Here is a 23,721-nt window from a genome sequence, read left to right on the forward strand (position 1 = left end):
TTTGTACATTTTATTTACATATTTTTTGGCCCCACCACTTGGCTTGTGGGATCTTAGTTCCCCGACCAGGAATTGAATTCATGCCCCATATAGTGGAAGCTCAGAGTCTATCGCTGAGCCACCAGGGTTTTATTTTATAGAAAAAATCTTTTTAGGCCCAGATGCTTCCAAGAATAAGCCATAGTTGGGGTGGGGGGAGGCTTGAACTTGAACTTAGGAAAAGGAAATACTTAGAAAATTTAGAAAAGGACAGGGAAGGGAGAACAAGAAAAGGTAAAGTTAGTTCCTAAAAGGGGGGCTCCTTCAGTTAAAGTGATATTCACCCACTTGGCTAACTTGTGAAAACTAGCAAGGGGGCTGAGTTCCTAGTTGATCAGGATATTCAATAGAAGCAACACACTTGTAACTTAGATGGACTCTGGAGTGGTTCTCAAGTTGTAGTTTTACAACTACAGAGAGATACTAATTCAATAGGTTCTAAGTAGGGCTTGAGAAATCTGTATACAGGTCAGGAAGCAACAGTTAGAACTGGACTTGGAACAACAGACTGGTTCCAAATAGGGAAAGGAGTCCGTCAAGGCTGTATATTGTCTTCTGCTTATTTAATTTATATGCAGAGTACATCTGAGAAATGCTGGGCTGGAGGAAGCACAAGCTGGAATCAAGATTGCCGGGAGAAATATCAATAACGTCAGATATGCAGATGACACCACCCTATGGCAGAAAGTGAAGAAAAACTAAAGAGCCTCTTGATGAAAGTGAAAGAGGAGAGTGAAAAAGTTGATTTAAAGCTCAACATTCAGAAAACTAAGATCATGACATCCAGTCTCGTCACTTCATGGCAAATAGATGGGGAAGCCGTGTCAGACTTTATTTTTGGGGACTCTAAAATCACTGCAGATGGTGATTGCAGCCATGAAATTAAAGGACAGTTACTCCTTGGAAAGAAAGTTATGACCAACCTAGACAGCATATTCAAAAGCAGAGACATTACTTTGTCCACAAAGGTCTGTCTAGTCAAGGCTATGGTTTTCTGGTAGTCATGTATGGATGTGAGAGTTAGACTATAAAGAAAGCTGAGTGCTGAAGAATTGATGCTTTTGAACTATGGTGTTGGAGAAGACTCTTGAGAGTCCCTTGGACTGCAAGGAGATCCAATCAGTCCATCCTAAAGCAGATCAGTCCTGGGTGTTCATTGGAAGGACTGATGTTGAAGCTGGAAACTCCAATACTTTGGCCACCTGATGCAAAGAGCTGACTCATTTGAAAAGACCCTGATGCTGGGAAAGATTGAGGACGGGGGAGATGGGATGACAGAGGATGAGATGGTTGGATGGCATCACCGACTCAATGGACATGGGTTTGGGTAGACTCTGGGAGTTGGTGATGGACAGGGAGGCCGGGTGTGCTGTGGTTCATGGGGTCGCAAAGAGTCAGACATGACTGACTGAACTGAAGTAAGGCTTAGGAAGACCTTTTTAACAGACTCCTAGGATAAGTCTAATGCAGATAGAATACATTAGAGAGAGATGGCCCTAGGTTATCGTCTTTTAGTAAGTATTTAGTAAATCTGAAAGAGTCAACTATATGGCAGAGTTATACATATTATGGGGCTTCTGGAAAAAATGCTTCTAACCCTTTGGTTTTCTAAAGCAGGAGATTGCTGAGCTGAGTTTTAGAGGAGGAGAAAGATGCATTCATGTGAAAATGATGGCTGGAAAGATGTCTCAGGCCTTGGACCTGATGAGCAAAGGCACAGAGTGGCAAACTGCATGTGTCTTCAGGTCCAGTCTCTCGAGGGTCAATGGAAACCAGATGGTAAGATGAGATAGTTACACAGGTCACTGCAAGAACCATGGACTTCTATAGAGTAAGGATTTGAAGCAGGGAGGGACGGGGAGCAATAGAGAACCAAGTAGGTTTGTATTTTAGTTAGCTCCCCAGTGACTGAAAGAGATGAACACAAGGACAAGAAGATTGTAAAGCCACATCAGATCACTAGGAGTTCTAGAAATTGAGCAACACAGAGAGGTTTTAACATTTGTTAGGTGCTTATGCTGAAACAGTTCGCTTTTCAGAGGAACTTGGACAGAACTTCCACATTGCAGAAATGTGGAAAAGTATATAGGCTTGCCTTCTGTGTTGCAGATTGAGCACAGTACGTAACACCTAATCCGTGTTCAAGGTGACCAAGTTTGGTTAGGTTACACAAGCAAATGTCCCTCATTCTAAAAGTGACCATAAATGGGATATCAAATGTTTGTACTTGGGGTTTTTAGCTCAGTGTTGTTACACCTTTGATAAATATATTTTAAACTAAACAAGTGGAAAGGAATCGTCCACTTTCATTTCACTTTTACTTACACTACAAAGTCGGGGGAAGCGGGGTGAGAAGATAGTGATGAGGACCAAAAACTACCACCTGCAGATCTATCATCACACTCAAAAGTCACACTAAAAGAGCATTTCTTCTTTTAAAACGTAATATTAATAAGAAGAAGGGGCCTGTCTGCCACATAATAGGCAGTCAGTAATAGGTAATGGACAAATTAATATCCTCATAAAGTGGTGTGTGCAGCATAGATGTAGGCCAGGGTTTTAACATTGCTTCTTACTGCAACGTGCTCTGGTAGTCTTCATTTTTTCTCAGGTTAAAGTTTTGTCAGATATGTGCCCTGATGATATTTAATCGTTGATTTACAGTGATTCTTGTTGCTTTTTAAACGTGTGGAAATAGATTACAATGAAAGCTGCTTGGAATTTGACCATCATGACTCCGATGGTATAAATGCCCAGCACAAACATTAGAGCCCAAACGGGGTAAAAAAAGCAGAGGGTATTTGAAGGAGTCAGTTTCACTTGGGCAAAAGGGAGCTAAAGTTACACTGTACTTATGAACTTGCAACCTGCAGCTGATGGTATAGCTTGCGAAGGATATACCATGCCTGAAGTATTGCAAGATCCGGAATTACGAGAAACAGGAAGATTCGGGATCAATGCCAAATTCTCTTTCAGCAGGCATGTTTCTTGAGAGGAGGGCTGTGCTGCACCCTGTTATTGTACCAGTGTGTGTTGTGTACATCGGCAGAATTTTTTTTCAAAAAGGTGAGTAGAGAGCAACAGAATAAGGGGGACGGGGGAGAGTAGTGTGATGCAGTGACAGCAAGACAAAACTGGCGTAAATCTGTTTTCTTCGAAGCTAGACCTAAAATGGAGAGCCTCTTGTGTGGAGACTCCCGTTTCCTATGCTCCTTTGTATTCTTGCTTGAAAAGGCAACAGCACTCCTCCCTCCTCCGCGGAGTTCCGACCTTTGTCTCTCTCGGCTTCCCATTGGCTGTGGCCGCCAAACTCCCGCCTCCTTCTGCGCCCATTCAGAGCCTCAGAGAGGGCCGGGCTTTGTGACGTAGGCCTGACGTGTCCCCCAGGGGTATAAAAATCCCTACCGGGCGCGCAGTCTCCTCCAGGAGCCGCCGGCAAGGGGGCAAGGAGGGAGCTCAGTGGAGCGTAGCCGGAAAGGAGAAGGTGGGGCGAATCTGGAGGAAAGGCCCCCCCCCCGCGCCCCCACCCCCACCCCATTCCGGCTTGGCGACAGTTAGGCTCTCGAGGTCTCTTGAGCGCGGTGTGGTTGCTGGAATGTTCCTCTAGAGGCCGGGGAGTGGGAGGCCTGCAGGGAGGGGCGGGCCCACATCCGCCAGTGAGGCGGTCAGCGCCCTTGGGGCGGACTGGACTTGCGGTCCGGGGTCCGGGGTCGGCGGGTCCGCCACCGCCAAAGTAGTCGATGTGGAATCGGGACGCCTGCTCTCCCAGGTCTCTCTGCCCTTTCCACCAAACCAACCAAACGGCAAAAACGAACACCCAGCGCAGTCTTTAGGGAGTGAGTGGTGGGTACCCTTGACGTTTCCTGTGGCTCCGAAGCCCCCTACTGTCGCATCTTCAGCCAAAGGCGCGCCGTTCCTGTTCAGGCGTTACTCCTCTGTGGGGGTAGGGGTTGTAAAATTTGTTGGTTTTAGACAAATATTTGTCAAATAGAAGTTTGGGGAGAACTAATAAGCTGTCATTTTACACAACCCTCAATGGCCCTGTGTGTGACTTTACCCGGTGATGTAGCTACGATCCGTGTCATGGCCATTTCTCATCTTCAGGACGGTTCTTTGTGAGGCACTGCACTGCAGGACGCACAATCCTTGGTCCTGGGGCACTAAATACCCCGCACGTTCGCGTGGGGGTGGGGTGGGGTGGGGTGGGGTGGGGTGGGGTAGGGGCGCTCTCCTCACAGTTGGTAGCACCAAGTGCTGACTACAGTTAGCTGTCGGGGTTCCTGGTAAGCCACTTTGAAAACACCTCCTGCCTACTTAGCTCACACTGGGCTGCACAGGCTATACTTTAAAAAATACATACATACGAAATGTACATGTGTCATGCATTTAATTACTACCTGTGTCCCTTAACATTCAGCATGTGGGCCTGCCAGAGGTGCACTACTAGTTAAAGATGGTTTAATTCAGTGAAGCTGTTGGATGAAACTCTTAAAAGTAAGTTTTCATTAGGGGCTTGAATACAGTATCCTTAATTATGTTCTCAAAGAGTTTGCTTTGGCCAAAACATTTTTTTCTTGACCTTTGGGAAGTTGTACGTTTAAATATTCAGCATTTTGCTATGCCACATGAGTTGCTTTTTATTAGAGGCTGGCTCCTTGTATAATGGCTATAACTGAACTGTGTCACTTACCCTGTGAAACTCATTATTCTATTTATTATAGAGATATTGTTGAGGACCTGGTTCATGATTACACTGTTCTCTTTATGAGGACCCACAGGAGAAATTTCTCCTGGGACTCAGTGCCCAGAATAGCTGTGATTCTCCCAAGCATCTATTGTTTTTTAATCTCAGGAAACCTGAATCATTTAACTGTGTGATGGCTTCTTGCTAATTCAGAAGGCTGATATGACAATCGATCTCTAGTGTAGGATCTAAGGTTTGTATTGAGGTACTAACTTTACCTGTGGCTTAATCCTATTTTTCCTACCATAATTTCCCTCTTAACTACTGAACTGGGTTCCTTAAATATTTTATTTTGTTCTTTATGAGTATTTATAAGCCTTCTTAAATGTTTTTAGAATGAAACAAAACACACACAAACACTGACAGAGTTTAGGGTAGCAACCTCTGCAGCTTAGAGTTACGGTAAAGGTTATGCAATGCCTTTGGTACCACTTAAAATCCAGAAAGCCAAGAGAAGGGAGAGAGGAAAACTAGGGTAGAGGTTAAGGGAATATAGGAGAAAAGAGGTATGGATGGTGGTGGGTGGTATAATACCACAAGTAACTACTCTAATTTTAAAAACAAAGCTGAAATATATACACTTAAGGATGATCAGTGTGTCTGGGGATATGCTTAGGAGAGTGAGGGGAAAATATTTTCTTGTAGAAATTTACTCTATTTGATGAATGTACAGAAAAGCCAGTTCCCAATGTGGTTTGGAAGGATGTTTCTTAGGCACAGATAAATGAGCTTAATAATTTATCTTTCTTGAAATTCTACTGCACAAAATACTTACTGAATTTTGTAAAAACAGGTTTTGTCTGGTTTTCGTTCTTTGTTTTTAGTAGCATCCTGGAGTTGCTGGCAGGGCTTTTCCATGGATTTCTTTAACAGTACTCGATTGCTCATCTGCACATGATATATTGTCGGTAGTACGGTTCTTTTTTTGTTTTTCAAACTACCATTAAACATTAGTTTTCCTTGAATAAATACCTAGAGATCTGCACTAAAACTAGTAATTTTAATAGGTTTATTCTTAGAAACTATAGTTAACTCATAACATTTTCAATAGTAAACTTCCATACCATTTATAAGACTGTTTTTCTTCATTATAGTTGAGATTACAGACATCCCGCCAGCATGATTTCTTCAAAGCCCAGACTTGTCGTACCTTATGGCCTCAAGACTCTGCTTGAGGGAGTTAGCAGAGCCATACTCAAAACCAATCCACCAAACATCACCCAGTTCGCAGCAGTTTATTTCAGAGAACTTATTCTCTTTAGAGAAGGTTTGTTACTGCTTTAGATTATACATTTGTTGCTTTGAACAAGAAAGTATTTTAAATTGGGAATTTTATGTATCTCATTTCCTGTTCTTATTTCTTCAGGACATGCTTGTCTGGATATAAAAGATCTGGTTAAACAATTTCATCAGATTAAAGGTAAGTACAAGTAGTAACAGTTTCAAAAAAACCTAGTTATGAATTACTGTATCATGTGTAACATATGCTCAAACTTATGATACAAATATTGTCTGTTTAAATAATTACACTGATGTTTAATCACACTGATGCTTTATTTTTTATTACTGAATCAGTTTTTTTAAGAAATCTGACGCTTTGCAGGAAACCCTCAACTTTTGTTGGTACCATGAGATCTAGAAGGAAGGGTGTGTAAACCCTTTCCAATATGCCATCTTTGAACTTAATTTTGTAGTGGTAAAGACTCAAATTATAATGAGACACATTACTTAGGAATGTTGTATATAAACTCTCTTGGAAGATTATTTTAATAGAAAAGGGTATCACCCTTGTTTTTCCCCTCCCCAGTTCAGTTCAGTTCAGTCACTTAGTCGTGTCTGACTCTTTACGACCCCATGAATCGCAGCACGCCAGGCCTCCCTGTCCATCACCAACTCCCGGAGCTCACTCAGACTCATGTCCATCGAGTCCGTGATGCCATCCAGCCATCTCATCCTGGGGCGTCCCCTTCTCCTCCTGCCCCCAATCCCTCCCAACATCAGAGTCTTTTCCAGTGAGTCAACTCTTTGCATGAGGTGTCCAAAGTACTGGAGCTTCAGCTTTAGCGTCATTCCTTCCAAAGAAATCCCAGGGTTGATCTCCTTCAGAATGGACTGGTTGGATCTCCTTGCAGTCCAAGGGACTCTCAAGAGTCTTCTCCAACACCACAGTTCGAAAGCATCAATTCTTCGGCACTCAGCCTTCTTCACAGTCCAACTCTCACATCCATACATGACCACAGGAAAAACCATAGCCTTGACTAGACGGACCTTTGTTAGCAGAGTACTGTCTCTGCTTTTGAATATACTATCTAGGTTGGTCATAACTTTTCTTCCAAGGAGTAAGCATCTTTTAATTTCATGGCTGCAGTCACCATCTGCAGTGATTTTGGAGCCCCCCAAAATAAAGTCTGACACTGTTTCTACTGTTTCCCCATCTATTTCCCATGAAGTGATGGGACCGGATGCCATGGTCTTCGTTTTCTGAATGTTGAGCTTTAAGACAACTTTTTCACTCTCCTCTTTTACTTTTCATCAAGAGACTTTTTAGCTCCTCTTCACTTTCTGCCATAAGGGTGGTGTCATCTGCATATCTGAGGTTATTGATATTTCTCCTGGCAATCTTGATTCCAGCTTGTGTTTCTTCCAGCCCAGCATTTCTCATGATGTACTCTGCATAGAAGTTAAATAAGCAGGGTGACAATATACAGCCTTGACATACTCCTTTTCCTATCTGGAACCAGTCTGTTGTTCCATGTCCAGTTCTAACTGTTGCTTCCTGACCTGCATACAGATTTCTCAAGAGGCAGGTGAGGTGGTCTGGTATGCCCATCTCTTTCAGAATTTTCCACAGTTTCTTGTGATCCACCCAGTCAAAGGCTTTGGCATAGTCAGTAAAGCAGAAATAAATGTTTTTCTGGAACTCTCTTGCTTTTTCCATGATCCAGCAGATGTTGGCCATTTGATCTCTGGTTCCTCTGCCTTTTCTAAAACCCGCTTGAACATCAGGGAGTTCACGGTTCATGTATTGCTGAAGTCTGGCTTGGAGAATTTTGAGCATTACTTTACTAGCATGTGAGATGAGTGCAATTGTGCGGTAGTTTGAGCGTTCTTTGACATTGCCTTTCTTTGGAATTGGAATGAAAACTGACCTTTTCCAGTCCTGTGGCCACTGCTGAGTTTTCCAAATTTGCTGGCATATTGAGTGCAGCATTTTCACAGCATCATCTTTCAGGATTTGAAACAGTTCAACTGGAATTCCATCATCTCCTCTAGCTTTGTTCATAGTGATACTTTCTAAGGCCCACTTGACTTCACATTCCAAGATGTCTGGCTCTAGATTAGTGATCACATCATCATGATTATCTGAGTCATGAAGATCTTTTTTGTACAGTTCTTCTGTGTATTCTTGCCACCTCTTCTTAATATCTTCTGCTTCTGTTAGGTCCAGACCATTTCTGTCCTTTATCAAGCCCATCTTTGCATGAAATATTCCCTTGGCATCTCTATAATTTTCTTGAAGAGATCTCTAGTCTTTCCCATTCTGTTGTTTTCCTCTATTTCTTTGCATTGATCGCTGAAGAAGGCTTCCTTATCTCTTCTTGCTATTCTTTGGAACTCTGCATTCAGATGCTTATATCTTTCCTTTTCTCCTTTGGTTTTTGCCTCTCTTCTTTTCACAGCTATTTGTAAGGCCTCCCCAGACAGCCATTTTGCTTTTTTGCATTTCTTTTCCATGGGGATGGTCTTGATCCCTGTCTCCTGTACAGTGTCACGAACCTCATTCCATAGTTCATCAGGCACTCTATCTATCAGATCTAGACCCTTAAATCTATTTCTCACTTCTACTGTATAATCATAAGCGATTTGATTTAGGTCATACCTGAATGGTCTAGCGGTTTTCCCTACTTTCTTCAGTTTAAGTCTTAATTTGGCAATAAGGAGTTCATGATCTGAGCCACAGTCAGCTCCTGGTCTTGTTTTTGTTGACTGTATAGAGCTTCTCCATCTTTGGCTGCAAAGAATATAATCAATCTGATTTCAGTGTTGACCATCTGGTGATGTCCATGTGTAGAGTCTTCTCTTGTGTTGTTGGAAGAGGGTGTTTGCTATGACCAGTGCATTTTCTTGGCAAAACTATTAGTCTTTGCCCTGCTTCATTCTACATTCCAAGGCCAAATTTGCCTGTTACTCCAGGTGTTTCTTGACTTCCTACTTTTGCATTCCAGTCCCCTATAATGAAAAGGACATCTTTTTTGGGTGTTAGTTCTAAAAGATCTTGTAGGTCTTCATAAAACTGTTCAACTTCAGTTTCTTCAGCATTACTGGTTGGGGCATAGACTTGGATAACTGTGATATCGAATGGTTTGCCTTGGAGACAAACAGAGATCATTCTGTCGTTTTTGAGATTGCATCCAAGTACTGCATTTCGGACTCTTTTGTTGACCATGATGGCTACTCCATTTCTTCTGAGGGATTCCTGCCCACAGTAGTAGATGTAATGGTCATCTGAGTTAAATTCACCCATTCTAGTCCATTTTAGTTCGCTGATTCCTAGAATGTCGATGTTCACTCTTGCCATCTCGTTTGACCACTTCCAATTTGCCTTGATTCGTGGACCTGACATTCCAGGTTCCTATGCAATATTGCTCTTTACAGCATTGGATCTTGCTTCTATCACCAGTCCCATCCACAACTGGGTATTGTTTTTGCTTTGGCTCCATCCCTTCATTCTTTCTGGAGTTATTTCTCCACTGATCTCCAGTAGCATATTGGGCACCTAATGACCTGGGGAGTTCCTCTTTTGGTATCCTATCATTTTGCCTTTTCATACTGTTCATGGGGTTCTCAAGGCAAGAATACTGAAGTGGCTTGCCATTCCCTTCTCCAGTGGACCACATTCTGTCAGGCCTCTCCACCATGACCCGCCCGTCTTGGGTGTCCCCATAGGCATGGCTTGGTTTCATTGAGTTAGACAAGGCTGTGGTCCTAGTGTGATAAGATTGACTAGTTTTCTGTGAGTATAGTTTCAGTGTGTCTGTCCTCTGATGCCCTCTTGCAACACTTACCATCTACTGTCCAGCTTGGAGGACAGGGCAGTAATTAGGTGTCATTAAACATACTTTTCATAGAAAATTCAGATAAATTTTTCATATTACGTGGTCTCTGGCCTGTCTTTGCGATATAAGTCTGTATATATCTGCTTAGAGGAAAAAGTTGTTTTATGTATATGTCTGTAAATGTCTATCTTATGTGAACATAATGAAACTGAGGATGGATGAAGAGTGAGGAAGTCAGAAGGGGAAAAATGTAAAAGGCAAAGTTTACATGATGAACTTTTGTAAAGATCAATATGAGCAAAAGAGTCTATATTGGTTAAATCCCAAGAACAGGCACACATGTCTAAAAGAATTGAAAGAAAAAGCTTTTGGAAGAATTCTGTGGAGAAAATGGTGACTTACAGTGAATGTGAGAAATAACTAAGTAATGCTCCATTGGCTGACCAACATTTTGGAATGACCATAGAGAAAAAAGGTAGGATCAGTGAGTTACATCCATGTTTATTCTCTGCTACTGATGTCAATAGATAACTTAGCCAAGATAGGGAGAAATTAGGGATAAAACCTAGGAAAATGTAAAAATCCTGAGGGCTTGGACCTACAGTGAAAAACACACCCAAAACAGAAAACAAGACTAGGAATATCAAGAGTCAGCATTTCACAGGGTAGGGGAGTGAGTCGCCACTCAAATAGGAATGTTTTATTGTCTAGTCTGGCTGCTTCCCTGCAGGGTCCTGATGGCATTCTCAGCTTACCATGGGAAATAGGTCTGGGATTTGCTTATAACCTTGGGGCTTCCAGGTGGCACCAGTGGTAGAGAAGCTGCCTGCCAGTGCAGGAGATGTAAGAGACACAGGTTTGATCCCCGGGTCAGGAAGATCTTCTGGAGGAGGGACAGCAGGCCAAGTTATTATGGCCTTTGTACTAGTTTATACCAGGAGCTGTTTGAGAGGACTGGCTGTGCAGGCTGGCTATGTTTGAGAATGGTGATAGTGAATCTTTATGGCAGCAGGTAACTAAGTGGTAGCCTTTGAGACTAACTTGTTTACTGAAGAGTTTATCCACCATTCAATTTAGGATATGGACTAAAGGGATGGATTTTGGTCCAGCAGGGATTAACATCTTTGAATCTCAGGTTCAAAACAAACAGACTGAACTAATGGAGCAGCTGTACTTCTGATGGAGGTAAGGGGTAAGAGACACTGCTCTTTCTCTTCTAGAAACTGTAGGTATCAAGGAAATTGACAGAGCATGTACAGATAATCCTGAAAGCAAGCTAATAGTATGGCTGTAGAGACAGATTGCTCTTTAGACAGCAGAGCAGAAACAAATGTTGCTTATTCTAGTTTACCACAGAGCAGGGGAAGGTAACACAAAGGTATGACCAGAAAATATGAGTTCAATGTTACAATCCAGTATCGATGTCTGCCTTTTATTGTCATCCCAAATGGCTTCTTTATGGACTTCTACATTATTATATATAACACCACATTGTAAATCAACTATACCTCTATTTAAAAAAAGACAGCACCAGTTATTAACACTTAATGATGTGGGCAAGAGCTAAATTGCCATCCCTAATGCACTGGTGTCCACTCATCTCCCAGATACCAGATGTATCCCCCAAAGTTATTTCCAAACTGGTTAGTTTGCTGCCTAGCAGCATTACTACCAAGCTACCCCGTACGCATGGGAAGTATGGAGATAAGTATGTCCTGCACAGACCGTTTGATTCAAACACTTCAATCTGGGATTTTTCCTAGGAGCCCCACTGTTGGTAGGCCTTGTCATAGGACCAGTACTGTTTACCTATCGCCCACTGCCTTCAGAATTTGATGCAGAGCCAGGTGATAAGAGAGACAAGAACCAGATATGGGAGCAAACTTTTCTCACTTCTGTCATTTCTCATCTTTTCTCCCATTTTCCAGAGCCTGCCTCTATCCAGCCTCCACTCTGGCAAATATTTCACCTATGTGTGCTCATTCCCAAAGCTGCTCATGTAAAACCCTCTTTTGGATCCTCTTGACTTTTCTGCCATTTGATTAAATAGGTCTCACTACTGAATCAATCAGTGAAAGCGTTTCTATTTCTCAGTCTTCTCAGGAGATTTCTTCACTAATCTGCATGAGTCATTGAGGGGACTTTAGAAACTCAGGCACTATTTTAAGGCAAAACAGTTGTGTCAAGTTCTACCACTCAGTATATCCAGGAAAAGAAAGGAGAATAGAATTTATTGACTACCTGTTTGTCCTAGGCAAAAAAGTATATCTTGTCAATTAAGACAACTGTATAAAATAGGTGACATCCTACAGTTTTACTCAAGAGAAATCTGATGCTTGGGAGTGAGTTGGCAACTTGTGAGTTTCTAAAATACTATTTGGTAGAGTTGGGATCTCAACTTAGATCTTCTTAGTAGCATGAAGATTTTCCTAGTAGTATGACTCTCTTTCCACAATAGAGTAACCCACCAGTAACATTTCTCTAGAAAACCTTTACTTTTGGAACTTGGAGCGAAATCTCAGTTCTCTTTTCCCACATCATCTCCCCCTTTTCACTTCTTCCTGTCAGCTTCTTGTATGGAGCCTATAGCCCAGATGGTACTAATTCTGACCTTTCCACCACTCCATGAAGAGGGCAGTGGTCTCTCCGTCAGAGTGGCACCTTCCATCCTCCTAAGCCTAATTGAGTCTAGTTTCCAATGTTATTCCTGTCTTGGCTTCCAACAGAGGCAGAAAATAGCCACTACTTTGGAAGAATCAAGAAGGCGTAGGCCACCCACCAAGGTCCCCAACTGGATTAGCCTGTTAACTAACTATTCTAACTGATTCTGGTCGGACGTTCTTGGTGTGGCCGTAGAGTAGTAGAGTCATGAACTGCTGCTGATCACTGAGCCCAATTTCAGTTTTTATGTAACATCACAGTAGTTATGTGTACCATTAAATATCGTCTTATGTATTCATATTAGATATAACAATGTCTCCAGTTTCTTAAGCCCAATTCTATCTTTATGCCTTATAGAATTCATTACACATACTTATAGCTTATCCACCTTTATTAAACAAAAAAGGAATCTCTATTTCAGGACTATCCATACCAAATTTTATGAGGCTCGGGTGTTCACTCTACTTTTCTGGGCAATTATTGTGTCAGAAGGAGTCTCTCATTTCTTTGCCTAGGCAGTGTGGTAATTTGTACCAAGATAAGAATTTCATTAAGTTAAAAAACTGGAATGATTATCTGGCGATGTTGTTGGGAGTGGGGCTTAGGTCCTTCATGCTTTAATGCTGTGGGAAGATTAAGTATTTGAGGAGTAGTCTATACTAAAGAACAGAGAAGGCAATGGCACCCCACTCCAGTACTCTTGCCTGGAAAATCCCATGGACGGAGTAGTCTGGTAGGCTGCAGTCCATGGGGTCGCTAAGAGTCGGACATGACTGAGCGACTTCACTTTCACTTTTCACTTTCCTGCACTGGAGAAGGAAATGGCAACCCACTCCAGTGTTCTTGCCTGGAGAATCCCAGGGACGGGGGAGCCTGGTGGGCTGCCATCTATGGGGTTGCACAGAGTCAGACATGACTGAAGCGACTTAGCAGCAGCTATGCTAAAGATGGCAAATAAATCACTAAGAAAAAGGGTATAGTTGAGAACTGGGGTCAGATTGTCAAGACTAGGGACAGAAATACAGGGTCAGGATTAAGAGAGGAGAATGCTGGGCTGAGAAGCAGATAAGGAAAACCATGTATGCCAGGACAGCAAACCAGATGAGGTCAGGAACACAAGGAGAGGTCAGGATGAGAAGCAAGACCATCCTGGGCCTTATAAGCTAAGCATCTGACTCTGCTGGCCAGACACTTTGATAGCTCCCTATCAATGCCAACTCTTCAGTGTTGTAGGTATATTTCTAAAAGATAAATTTTTTCCTATTTGCTTTGTTGATCTCTACCCATTGAAGCATTAATTTGCTTTAGGGAAAAGGCAAATAGAGTCTGCAGCAAAGAATCCATTACTCAGTTCATAATAAAAAAGCTAACACTTTGGAGTTGTATAAGAGCCTGTGTTTGTTGAGAGGTTTTCTTGGAATTTTCAAAGGTGTTTTAAGACCTAATGTTACCAGAATCAAGTTTTTACTTAAGATAAACCATAGAGGAGGCACGGAAAAAGACAGGCTCAAAGGTCATTTCCTGTGGCACAGGGGAGGGAAATAGAAAGTCCTTCTTGACAGTGGGATTGTGGTGCATGAAAAAGTGCTAGCTGAGGCTGAAACTGGCGATAAGGAAGGTAGGTAGAATTTCTGATCAGAATTCCCTAAGACCCAAGGAGGTGGCTTGTTCTCTGCATTCTTGTGCTGCTTAGAAGAATGCATGCTCCTCAGGAGCTCACTGGTAGCATGGTGCTGCATTTAGCACGTCACAGGCTACATTCAAATCCTACCCTATCACTGTCATGATCAGACCTTCAGGAAATACTGGCTGAATGCAGTGTATGTGATGCACTGGAGAAGAAATACTGGAGAGTCTTTCTCAGATAGGCCTGGGAAAGTATTTGTTTCCTATGGTCTGTCTGGCTTTTCGTGGGTCCAAATGTGTTTAGATGTCTCAGAGTCCTGACTAGCAAGTAATCCAGATGGGAAAATTGAAGTGACTCAACCCGGCAAACAGCTAAGTGCAAAATGTCCAAGCTGGGACTAAAATACTGTCAACTAGTCCTTAATTGCTAAAGACAACCAAATTATGAAGAATATCTTAGTCCTTCAGTGAATTAAGCACACAGACCACCCTTTCCAGAAAGCAGAAGTGTGAGTAGAAATACAGTGGAGTCAGAGACCAGCACCCAGGTAGTATGTGTTATGCTTCTACCTAGGTAACTAGGAGGCAGCAGAAAAACACAAAGTGTGGGTCAGAGCCAGAGCTCAACCACAAAAGTTTACAAAACTGGAGCCCCATATTCACCATGGTAGCATTTTTCAAATTCATGTGCAGGAAAAGAGACTAAGCAGAGACTGGAAGTAACTCCAGGAAGAGAAAACAGCAGCAGAGTTTGGGGCTACTGACAGAGCTGGGATCTAGGTGACAACACCAGAGAGGAGGCATTTGTGGAGAGGGGTCTCCCAAAAGTCTGCAAAGATACTTTCTTTGGTTATTTTGCCAACTCCTAAGGTGCTCATGTGTGGACTCTAAGGTTTGAGAAGGTTTAGCAGAGAAGAGCTGCTGGAAGACTGAAAGCTAAGTAGGATTTTCACAAGTGGTGCAGTGTTGTGGCGGGGCTTTGGAGTTTGGACTCAGCCTTCTGGAAACTGGCAATTCAGTTGAGACCCCAGGAACATCACAGCCTGGGAATAAGGACAATGTGCTAGGAGTAAGAACAAAGTGTAATATACCTACTTTGACAGAATATAAAATGAAGTCTCAGGAGGATCATATTTGCCATTATTAGAACAAGATCAACACCATTTAGAAGAAAGTAATTAAAAGATAGAAAGCATGGATGAAAAGCTGGAGAACTTCAACAGAGTAAGGCTCTAAAAACAGCAATAAATGGTTATTCTGTAACTTCAAATTAAATTTTTATTAAATAGCTTTACTAGCAGAAGACAAAATTAGAAACTAAAAAACAGGGTAGTAGATAATACCCAAATTGAAGCAAGAAGGAAAATAAGAGGACAGAGTGTAAGATATGTGTGGGACATGATCAAAAGGAGGGAAAAATGTGTAACTAGAGTCGAGGAGAAAAGAGAATAGATGAAAAAGTGGTCGAGAATTATCTAAGGCTGACTGAAGGACATCAACTTACAGATTCAAGAAGTTAGAACCCACAGCAGAATAAGTACAAAGAAAACCACACCTCAGTACAGCATGGTCAAATTGCTGAAAGAGACAAAATCATGAGAACAGGAAGGGTAAAGAGGCATTATTACTTTCAAGAGAATAATCAGACAAATAGCTGATTTCTTAACAGAAACCACAGAAGCCAAGACAATGACATGACATCCCTAAAGTGCTGAAAGCGAAAATCTGCCAACCTAGAATGAATATATATATGCAGTGAATACATCCTTTAAAATGAAAAGAGCTTTGGTTACAAGTCAGCAATCTTTGAACTGTTAAACAGACCTTTAAAACATTAGAGAGAATATTTTACCTTTTGTAGATAAACAGAAACTCAATGTAAATTTAAGTTATATATATATATGATAACTCATATGTATATATTTGTTACATTCTCTTATGTATTCTAAACCAAACCCAGTGGTTAATCTAGTGTTTTACATTTCAAAACCATTATTACAGCTTAAGGCATTTGATCTCAATGTGATGAAATGTGACATGTGTGTGTGTGTATATATATATATATAGTATAATGGGGAAAAACATCCTGCATCTTATCACCAGATTAAGAAATAGCCAACTAATTTTAATCAAAGCTCATTTAAAATTTGATGTCACATTTCAAAACTTTTTAACTAGGTGTTGATTTATTCCTTCCCCATTTATGTGTGATTTATTTTGGTCAGATGGTTAAGCCTCTGTCTACAATGCAGGAGACCCAGGTTCAATCCCTGGGTCAGGAAGATCCCCTGGAGAAGGAAATGGCAATCCAGTCCAGTACTATTGCCTGGAAAATCCCATTTACAGAGGAGCCTGGTAGGCTGCAGTCCATGGGGTCACAAAGAGTTGGACACGACTGAGCGACTGAGTAACTTTTAGGTGAATGATCCCATTTAATCTCTACAAAGACTCAAGATCTACAGACTAGGAGGCTCAGAACCATTGGCTTGGCCATTAAATCTATTCAGTTAGGACTGAGATCCAGACTTTCTCATATACCTTTTTACTATGAAAAGTTGTAGGGAAGGCAGCAATGTCATAAATTCTCTGAGTTGTCATGATGCCTAATTATATAATGCTTTACCTTTCCCACTCCAATATTCTTGCCTGGAGAATTCCATGGACAGAGGAATCCAGTGGGCTACAGTCCATAAGGTCACAAAGAGTCAGACACGACTGTGAGCTTAACACTTACCTTTCCGGAGTGGTGATTAATAGGGGACTTCCAAAGGCAAAAATAAGAAGCATAAAGATTAGTCTCTTAGATTTTTCAGGAATGATAAGCCTGTTTTAAAAGGGCACATGGCCTTCTCACAATTGCTGAATTCCTCTAAGTGACATCTCAGATGGGTCCCATGCAGGCGATCTATGGACTTCAGGGATCCAGTCTCAAAGCTGGTTGTGTTCCTGAGAATGCTCATGGTAAATAAACGACTGCCAGCTTTGGGATTGGAAGTCCCCATGAGGGAAAAGAGAGTTGCTGGCATAGAGTGGGCAGGTAAGTCTAGAGAGGAGTGGGCTTGGGTTTCATGGTGGCTCTTCTACCTTCACTGCAGTACAGGCCTCAAGTTCCTTTAGCAGTGGGTGTCCTGACCTTGCCTTTGCCCTAAGGGTGGGCTCGAGTGTCCGGCTGGAGGAATCTGGGACTCCAGACACAGGGAAGTTCACACTCATAGGCCCTTTGTGAAAGATGGAAGCAAGGTAGAAGGCCAGAGAGGAGGTCCTGTGTCATCACCAAATAGAGGGCTCCTTCCCAGAACTGGAGGAGAGGCAGAAACACTGGCTCAAGACTGACCACAAATAGAAAGCAGAGATCAGCTGCCATGGATGACCCACAGAAACAGTGAGAAAGGACCACCTAGGTCAGCGAGTCTCTGCCTGGCATCATCGATGAGAAACAGCAGGCTGCCCCTAGGGGGAAGAGCAAGAGTGTGGGAGAAGGGGCTGGGGGAGAACACTCTCAGGGCCAGGACTTAAACCCCAAGCACTGACGTTTCCAAAGTTTTGACTTGAAGCAAATATAATCTCCTGAGGCAAATTTAACTTTCCTTGCTGATTTCATGACATTAGGGAAATGCTTCCCCAAAGAGGTAAACCTAAGTGGGCAGATATGAAAACGTTTGAGTCATGACTCAGGTGGTTAGACAAACGTGAGTGACAAGCACAATGTTGAGTCCAGAAAATGACTTCACAGCAGTTTTCCAGCTCTGGGAGTTTCTGTATGGCATCAGTTGACTTGACCTTGTGAGCCATGGCAATTTTCTTCCCTTCCAAGGACGTGCTGAGGCCCACTTCCAGAACTCTTTCTGCTGCTCTTGTCTGGGTCAGTGCTTCAGCTGCATCAGCCCACCTCGCCAGCAGGTGCTAGCATGTTTAGATAAGAATACATGATATTTTCTAATGTAAAAATATGCTATAGTAGCCCAGTTTTACAGTTGAGTAAATTGAACTTTATATACCAGTTTTCTTAAAGAATGCCTTTTAATATGACAGCATGTGTTTCATTTAAGTTATGAAGTGTTTTTTTCTTTCCCCAGTTTTCTGTGGCAGTTTGGATCAGGGGATTTTTTTTAGGGATGTTTTCAGCTGATTTATGATCCAGCTGAAGGTGGTATCTGATTATTAGCTTTTGTCACTGTGCTACTTAAGTAGTCCCTTATTTCTCTTCAGTAGATAAGGACAGGGGAGTTTCACTGCCCACACTTAAGTTACAGTAACAGATGTTGGAGAGTGAAGCAAAACTTTCAAGGTTGTGTACATGATGACTTTGGTATGCTGAATCTATGCTTCCTTTAAAATTCCTTTTTTGAGGACTGTGTACTTATTAACTCATTTGACCTTCATTTTTAGTGGAGAAATGGTCGGAAGGAATGGCACAAGAGAAGAAAGCAGAATGTGTGAGAGAGCCAGAAAGAACATCTACCATTTCCCTAGAGCCTAAACGGATGGAAAAATCGACAGACACAGAGGAGGATAACATAGCAGCGCTGCTGTTCAGCAGCAAAACCACTCAGTTTCCGTCAGTCCAGGCTGACCTGGCCTCAGAGCCTGAGGACGCAAGCGAAGCACCCCGGGGCTCGTCCAAACCGACCAGCCCTAAGAACGCCACCCCACCGTCGTCACCGTTGCCAGCGGCCGTCACTTCCGAGTTTGCCTATGTCCCTGCGGACCCCGCCCAGTTTGCTGCTCAGATGTTAGGTAATGTTCCATCTGTTCATTCTGATCAATCTGAAATTTTAATGGTGGATGTGGCAACAAGTATGCCTGGTATTTTCGAGGAGATACTGAGCTCGAAGGCTGCTGAAGAGAACGTGGTGGCCACTCCTAGTATGTGTTCTGGCAAGATGGTAGCAGAGCAGGTTGTGAGCGAAAAATCTGTCCACGTACGTGTGGGCAGTAAGGCTGAATCACCAACGGCTTCCTCATTCCCCTTGCAGGGTGAACAAGAACCTCCTGCTTGTGACCATGCTTCTGAGGTCCCTTTGCAGGCTGACATTGAGGTGACATCCACCATGCACATAGCCTCTATCTATAATGATGAGCCTGTAATCGAAGGAGTTACTTACGTTGAGCAGTTACCAGAACAAATAGTTATCCCCTTCTCTGATCATGTTGCTCGTCTTAAAAGCAAGGAGCAGTCACCACCACACAGTCCCATACTTGTAGTAGGCAAGACAGCCTCAGGTGGGTCTGAAAAATCTGTGGGTTCTGCAAAATTTGTGCAGTTGGAGAGTACAAAGTATGACTCCTCAGTCCATGTGGAGGCAGACGGCTCTACCAAAGCAGTGAGCTCTGAGAAATCTATGCACCTTGAAGTGGAGATCTTTGCGCTGGCCCCTGGCAGTGCTGGGCAGGAGTCCGGGGAAAACCCTGCGTCCCAGGAGACGGAGGTCAAACCCGCGCGCTCAGGGTCCATAAGATCATCTAGTGGCCCCCAACCTCCTGTTCCAGAAGGTCTTTATGAACCAGAAATGGAACCAGAATGGGACGCAGCACCTTCCAACGAGGTTTGATGGAGCCAGGTAAGAAAATTACTTACAAAATTAAAAACTACACTTCTGGTGACATCTCTTATTTCAGGTGACCATCTAGGTAGGCCCCCTGCAGACTGGTCAGAAGTCTTTCAATAGTACTGAAAATGCCAAACCTATTTAAATAAAGGCTTTGTTGTATTTGAGATTTTACTCTCATGAGATGAGTGATTTTAAAGTGACATCACCACCACTTGGCCTCAAAGTTTGATCGAGTGCTCTTCTGTTGTTTGGACATACGTGTCACGAAAGATGTTCGAGCCTATTGTCAGGCACAAACGTGCTCAAGTGATCTGGATACTGCTACTGCAAAACTGTAATCACGGGGTGTTGGTTTGAAATTTCTCACTCATGAATGTAAAAGCAAATGGCAACAACGCACTTACCTAGGTGGTGGCATTGGAAACATGGAAGAAATGGTGGTGTGTTTGACTGCTTTCGCGCTGAGGGAGAGCTCTGCAAGCTGGTCTGGGGGGCCGGTTGAGCACTGCCGTCTTGTCTGGGGGCTTCCCACAGCAGAGGGAGCAGCTTCATAGCTGGATGGAGAGGGGAAAGGTCAAGGTGAAGTTCTGTCCCCCAGCGGAGCGGGGTGGTAGCGGCCGCAGGAAGGATGGACGTGTCAAGGCTGGCTGGCTGGCTTCCATCATTACCCCAACAGGAGCCTAAATCAACCTGCTTGCTTGGCTGCTGAACTATCACTACCACTCTCCTGTGACACAGATGCACCGTCTCACCTCCCATCTTGGTCTAGTCAATGGCCTTCAGTCCACCCGCCCTCCTACTTCATCCAGACGAGTGCAGCGGCCTTTCTCCCTTGAGGTAGCTGGGACGTGCAGGGACCAACACCCCCCCATTCCTTTTGCAGAAGCTCTCTCAATCACGACTCTTACCGGAGTCAGAATGATAAAGAGGTGTTACCACAGCAGGTGTTTAGAGATGAAATTGTCTGGCAGTATGACGGGGACTCTACACAGCTGGAAAGGCAGGGGGCAGCGTTGGCGCGTAGCCTGTGGGCGCTGGCACTACACTTGTGGCCTGGGCAGCACTTCAGCCCAAGTTACTGTTCTCAAGTGGCTTAACTGCTTCCAAAGCACCAAAGGTATTTCAGACACCTGACGACTTCGCTTGTGCTTATCTTTAATTAGCTTCCAGAGGGATCAGTTTCAGGAGCTGAAAACGTAGCTTAATCATGTGCATAGTGTCTTTTTCTTTCCTAAAGGAAGAAAAAAAAAGCTGCACAAAGGCTATATGTTGCTCTTCGGTCCCATCTTCTGGGATTCAGTTCTCCACAACAGCACTGGCTTCAAGTAGGCAACTCTAACTTGACATGATAGCATCCTTGGTGGAAGTGGATGGATGGCACCCCAAGACTTTTCTTCTTCCTTAAAGAGCCACTGTGCGAACACGCAGCCTTCTACTGCCACCTAGGACCTATAATTTCAAGTCTCGCCTAAGCCCGAGCAGTGCTCTCAAGTACTGAGTCCTAGAGTATGTGATGTTTTGTGTGTGGTGACCAACTGGCAGGCTACGACGGCGCCTGCGAGGGCCCGAGATACCCGATTATGTGATCAAAAGATGCCACCTAGTGCTGAGTGCTGATTTCTTCCGAGAAGAGAAGAATCATTATGCAGATGCATTAACTCTTTTTCCAGTGGCTTCACACGCTCTTAAGTTGATTCTTTTGGTGGAGCTGGAAGTGCTGACTCATTTCCTGAGGACCCTGGAGAAGCCAGGTCTAAAGTTAAGTTCCTGGAAACAGCAGCTTAGAATCAGACTGCTCCTCAGCCACAACCCTAGTGTCCCTGCCACTTGCTATCAAAACACTGTTCTCATTTTCCAACTGTAGAGAATCTCTTTCACATTACCAAACACAATTTATTTAGCCCTCTCTATAGCATGCTTTATGGCACATATTACTACAGCTGTTTATATGTTAAAAAAAAAAAAATTTAAGACATTTCTGTGCATAGCGCCTGATACAGAGACCAAACCTTTAACGCCTGCAAATTTTTTTTTTTTGTAGCAATAGCAGCAAGTGAAGCAGGACAACCACCACCATATTCTAACATGTGGACCCTTTATTGTCTAACTGATATGAATCAACAAAGCCGCCCATCACCGCCACCTGCACCTGGGCCTTTCCCCCAGGCGACCCTCTATCTTTCTAATCCTAAGGATCCACAGTTTCTGCAGCATCCACCGAAAGTTACTTCTCCAACTTATGTGATGATGGACGACAGCAAGAGGACCAGTGCCCCGCCTTTTATTTTAGTGGGCTCAAATGTTCAGGAAGCACAGGATTGGAAGCCTGTTCCTGGACATGCTGTTGTTTCCCAGTCAGAGGCCGTGAAGAGATATGCCGCAGTGCAAGTGCCCATTGCTCTTCCTGCAGATCAGAAATTCCAGAAACACGTCCCCACCCCCCAGAATGCTAGTCCTCCTACAAGTGGACAAGATGTGCCCAGACCAAAAAGCCCAGTTTTTCTTTCTGTTGCTTTCCCGGTAGAAGATGTAGCCAAAAAAGGTTCAGGATCTGGTGACAAACGTTCTCCCTTTGGAAGTTACGGTATTGCTGGAGAAATAACCGTGACTACTGCCCATGTTCGCAGAGCAGAAACTTAAAACTGGCAGGTAAATTCTCCTCCTCGTGTACCTGGGCCTTAACACATTTGTGTGTGTTCTTGGCAATTTGACTTGTTGACCTGTAGACAAAGGTATTTTAAGACAGTGAGCTGAGTGCATGCCTCCCTGACGTCCAGTTTACTACTCAGTGCATGGCAGGCACACAGCACCAGGGACGCTCACCAAGGCTCTGGTGTCAAACGTGCACCAACCAACTCCTTTACCTTTGAACACCTAGTCCTGTGTCTAGCCTTGCAGAAGATGCCAAAGGGATGGAGTCACAAAAAGACAGTCTTATGTGGGCATTGTAATCTAGTTGGCAGGTTTAAAGGGCGGGGAAGAGCAAGTTGAGCAATTTCAGAGGGAGCGCACACAGGAGCACTCGGTCCATGTGGTTAAGTGTGCTCCCTCGTGCAGTGAGTACTCAGAGCAGAGCACAGAGGGTGGAGACACATGAAAGAGCTAAAAAGGCAGCATTAACTGTAGTTTTATCCTCATAAATCAGTACATTTTTCTTCAACCAGTACTTATTACCACATATAGTGTCAGTCTCTCCTCCCTGAGGCGAGCACCGAGGTATTGATGCAGGCCCTCGTCTATTAGATGAGGTGTTCTGGTCCCAATGTAAACAGACATGTGCCTAGGAGGAGCTGGCCACGCAAGGAGCCCACAGAGCCCAAAGGCAGGAAAGAATAGACGAGAGACCCTGAAGGTGAAGTCAGATGGGAAGAGGGGACCTGCCTACCAAATGAAAAGATGGGATTAAGAGTTTAGTGGGCAGAAGACGCATCTGAACCCCAGAAGCTCAATGTCAATTAGAGGCAAGTTCAAGTGGCATAATGACTATATTTAAGGAGGCACAGTTTTCAAAATACCTTAGGACATTTACTCACTCGCACCCTTTGTAGACTTCAGTGGAACTGTCCAAATGGCTGTCTTGAGCATGAGATGCCAGGATATTTTAGTGCACATGCACAGGTAACATTAGTTATGAGCTTAGCAGAGCAGGAGCATAGGACTTGCATTTCTGATCATCCACTCATTTTACATGTTCAGTTGTATGAATAAACAATTTACTGTTTACATTATTCCTAACAGATGCCGAAAATGACATTGTTTGAGTCGACGTTCAAGGTGGAGTCTGCCACCAAGCGCACTATATCAATAAACTTCATGCAAGCATAAAACCTTGTCATCTTGCTTATTTTGTAATTTAGGGGGGTATAGAAACAACACAACCAGGTCTTAAGCACACATTGTAAAAAAATATATTTCCACTCGAGCAGTTTTCTAGCAAGGTTTTCCAGTTACTCATTTTCTGGCACTCACACCGAGAGAATACAGTGGCGCCATATTCTTCTCCTGTACTTACCCAGAAGACACTCAGTGCGAACTCTGGCAC

The 23,721-nt window shown here is 43.4% G+C and overlaps 1 protein-coding gene across 9 annotated transcripts; it reads left to right on the top strand.

Moving 5' to 3' along the window:
• Window positions 1-1,135: 1,135 nt before the first annotated feature.
• CABYR (calcium binding tyrosine phosphorylation regulated) lies at window positions 1,136-23,506 on the top strand. 9 transcript variants are annotated; one of them, XR_005725230.1, is made up of 6 exons: window positions 1,136-3,105; window positions 5,878-6,050; window positions 6,150-6,203; window positions 18,517-19,688; window positions 21,721-22,328; window positions 23,418-23,506. XR_005725230.1 is itself a non-coding variant. In XM_040264756.1 (6 exons), exons 2-5 carry the CDS (start codon window positions 5,903-5,905, stop codon window positions 22,317-22,319), a joined length of 1,149 nt encoding a protein of 382 aa, XP_040120690.1. In that variant the 5' UTR covers window positions 1,136-3,105; window positions 5,878-5,902; the 3' UTR covers window positions 22,320-22,328; window positions 23,418-23,506. The 9 variants fall into 9 exon arrangements, 5 of the variants coding, with proteins under 5 accessions (XP_040120690.1, XP_040120688.1, XP_040120687.1 ...); XM_040264756.1 differs by having other exon boundaries at window positions 18,517-18,864; XR_005725228.1 differs by lacking the exon at window positions 1,136-3,105 and adding an exon at window positions 3,115-3,523.
• Window positions 23,507-23,721: the final 215 nt, after the last annotated feature.

The sequence above is a fragment of the Oryx dammah genome, unplaced genomic scaffold (assembly GCF_014754425.2).
Source record: "Oryx dammah isolate SB20612 unplaced genomic scaffold, SCBI_Odam_1.1 HiC_scaffold_22, whole genome shotgun sequence".
In the NCBI taxonomy this organism is placed as follows: domain Eukaryota; kingdom Metazoa; phylum Chordata; class Mammalia; order Artiodactyla; family Bovidae; genus Oryx; species Oryx dammah.

Excerpts from the sequence above, each read along its gene's own strand:
- CABYR (XM_040264753.1), top strand. The coding sequence starts at position 5,903 with ATGATTTCTTCAAAGCCCAGACTTGTCGTACCTTATGGCCTCAAGACT. Across the intron at positions 6,051-6,149 it reads ACTTATTCTCTTTAGAGAAG|GACATGCTTGTCTGGATATA; the intron begins GTTTGTTACTGC and ends TTATTTCTTCAG. Across the intron at positions 6,204-18,516 it reads ACAATTTCATCAGATTAAAG|TGGAGAAATGGTCGGAAGGA; the intron begins GTAAGTACAAGT and ends CTTCATTTTTAG.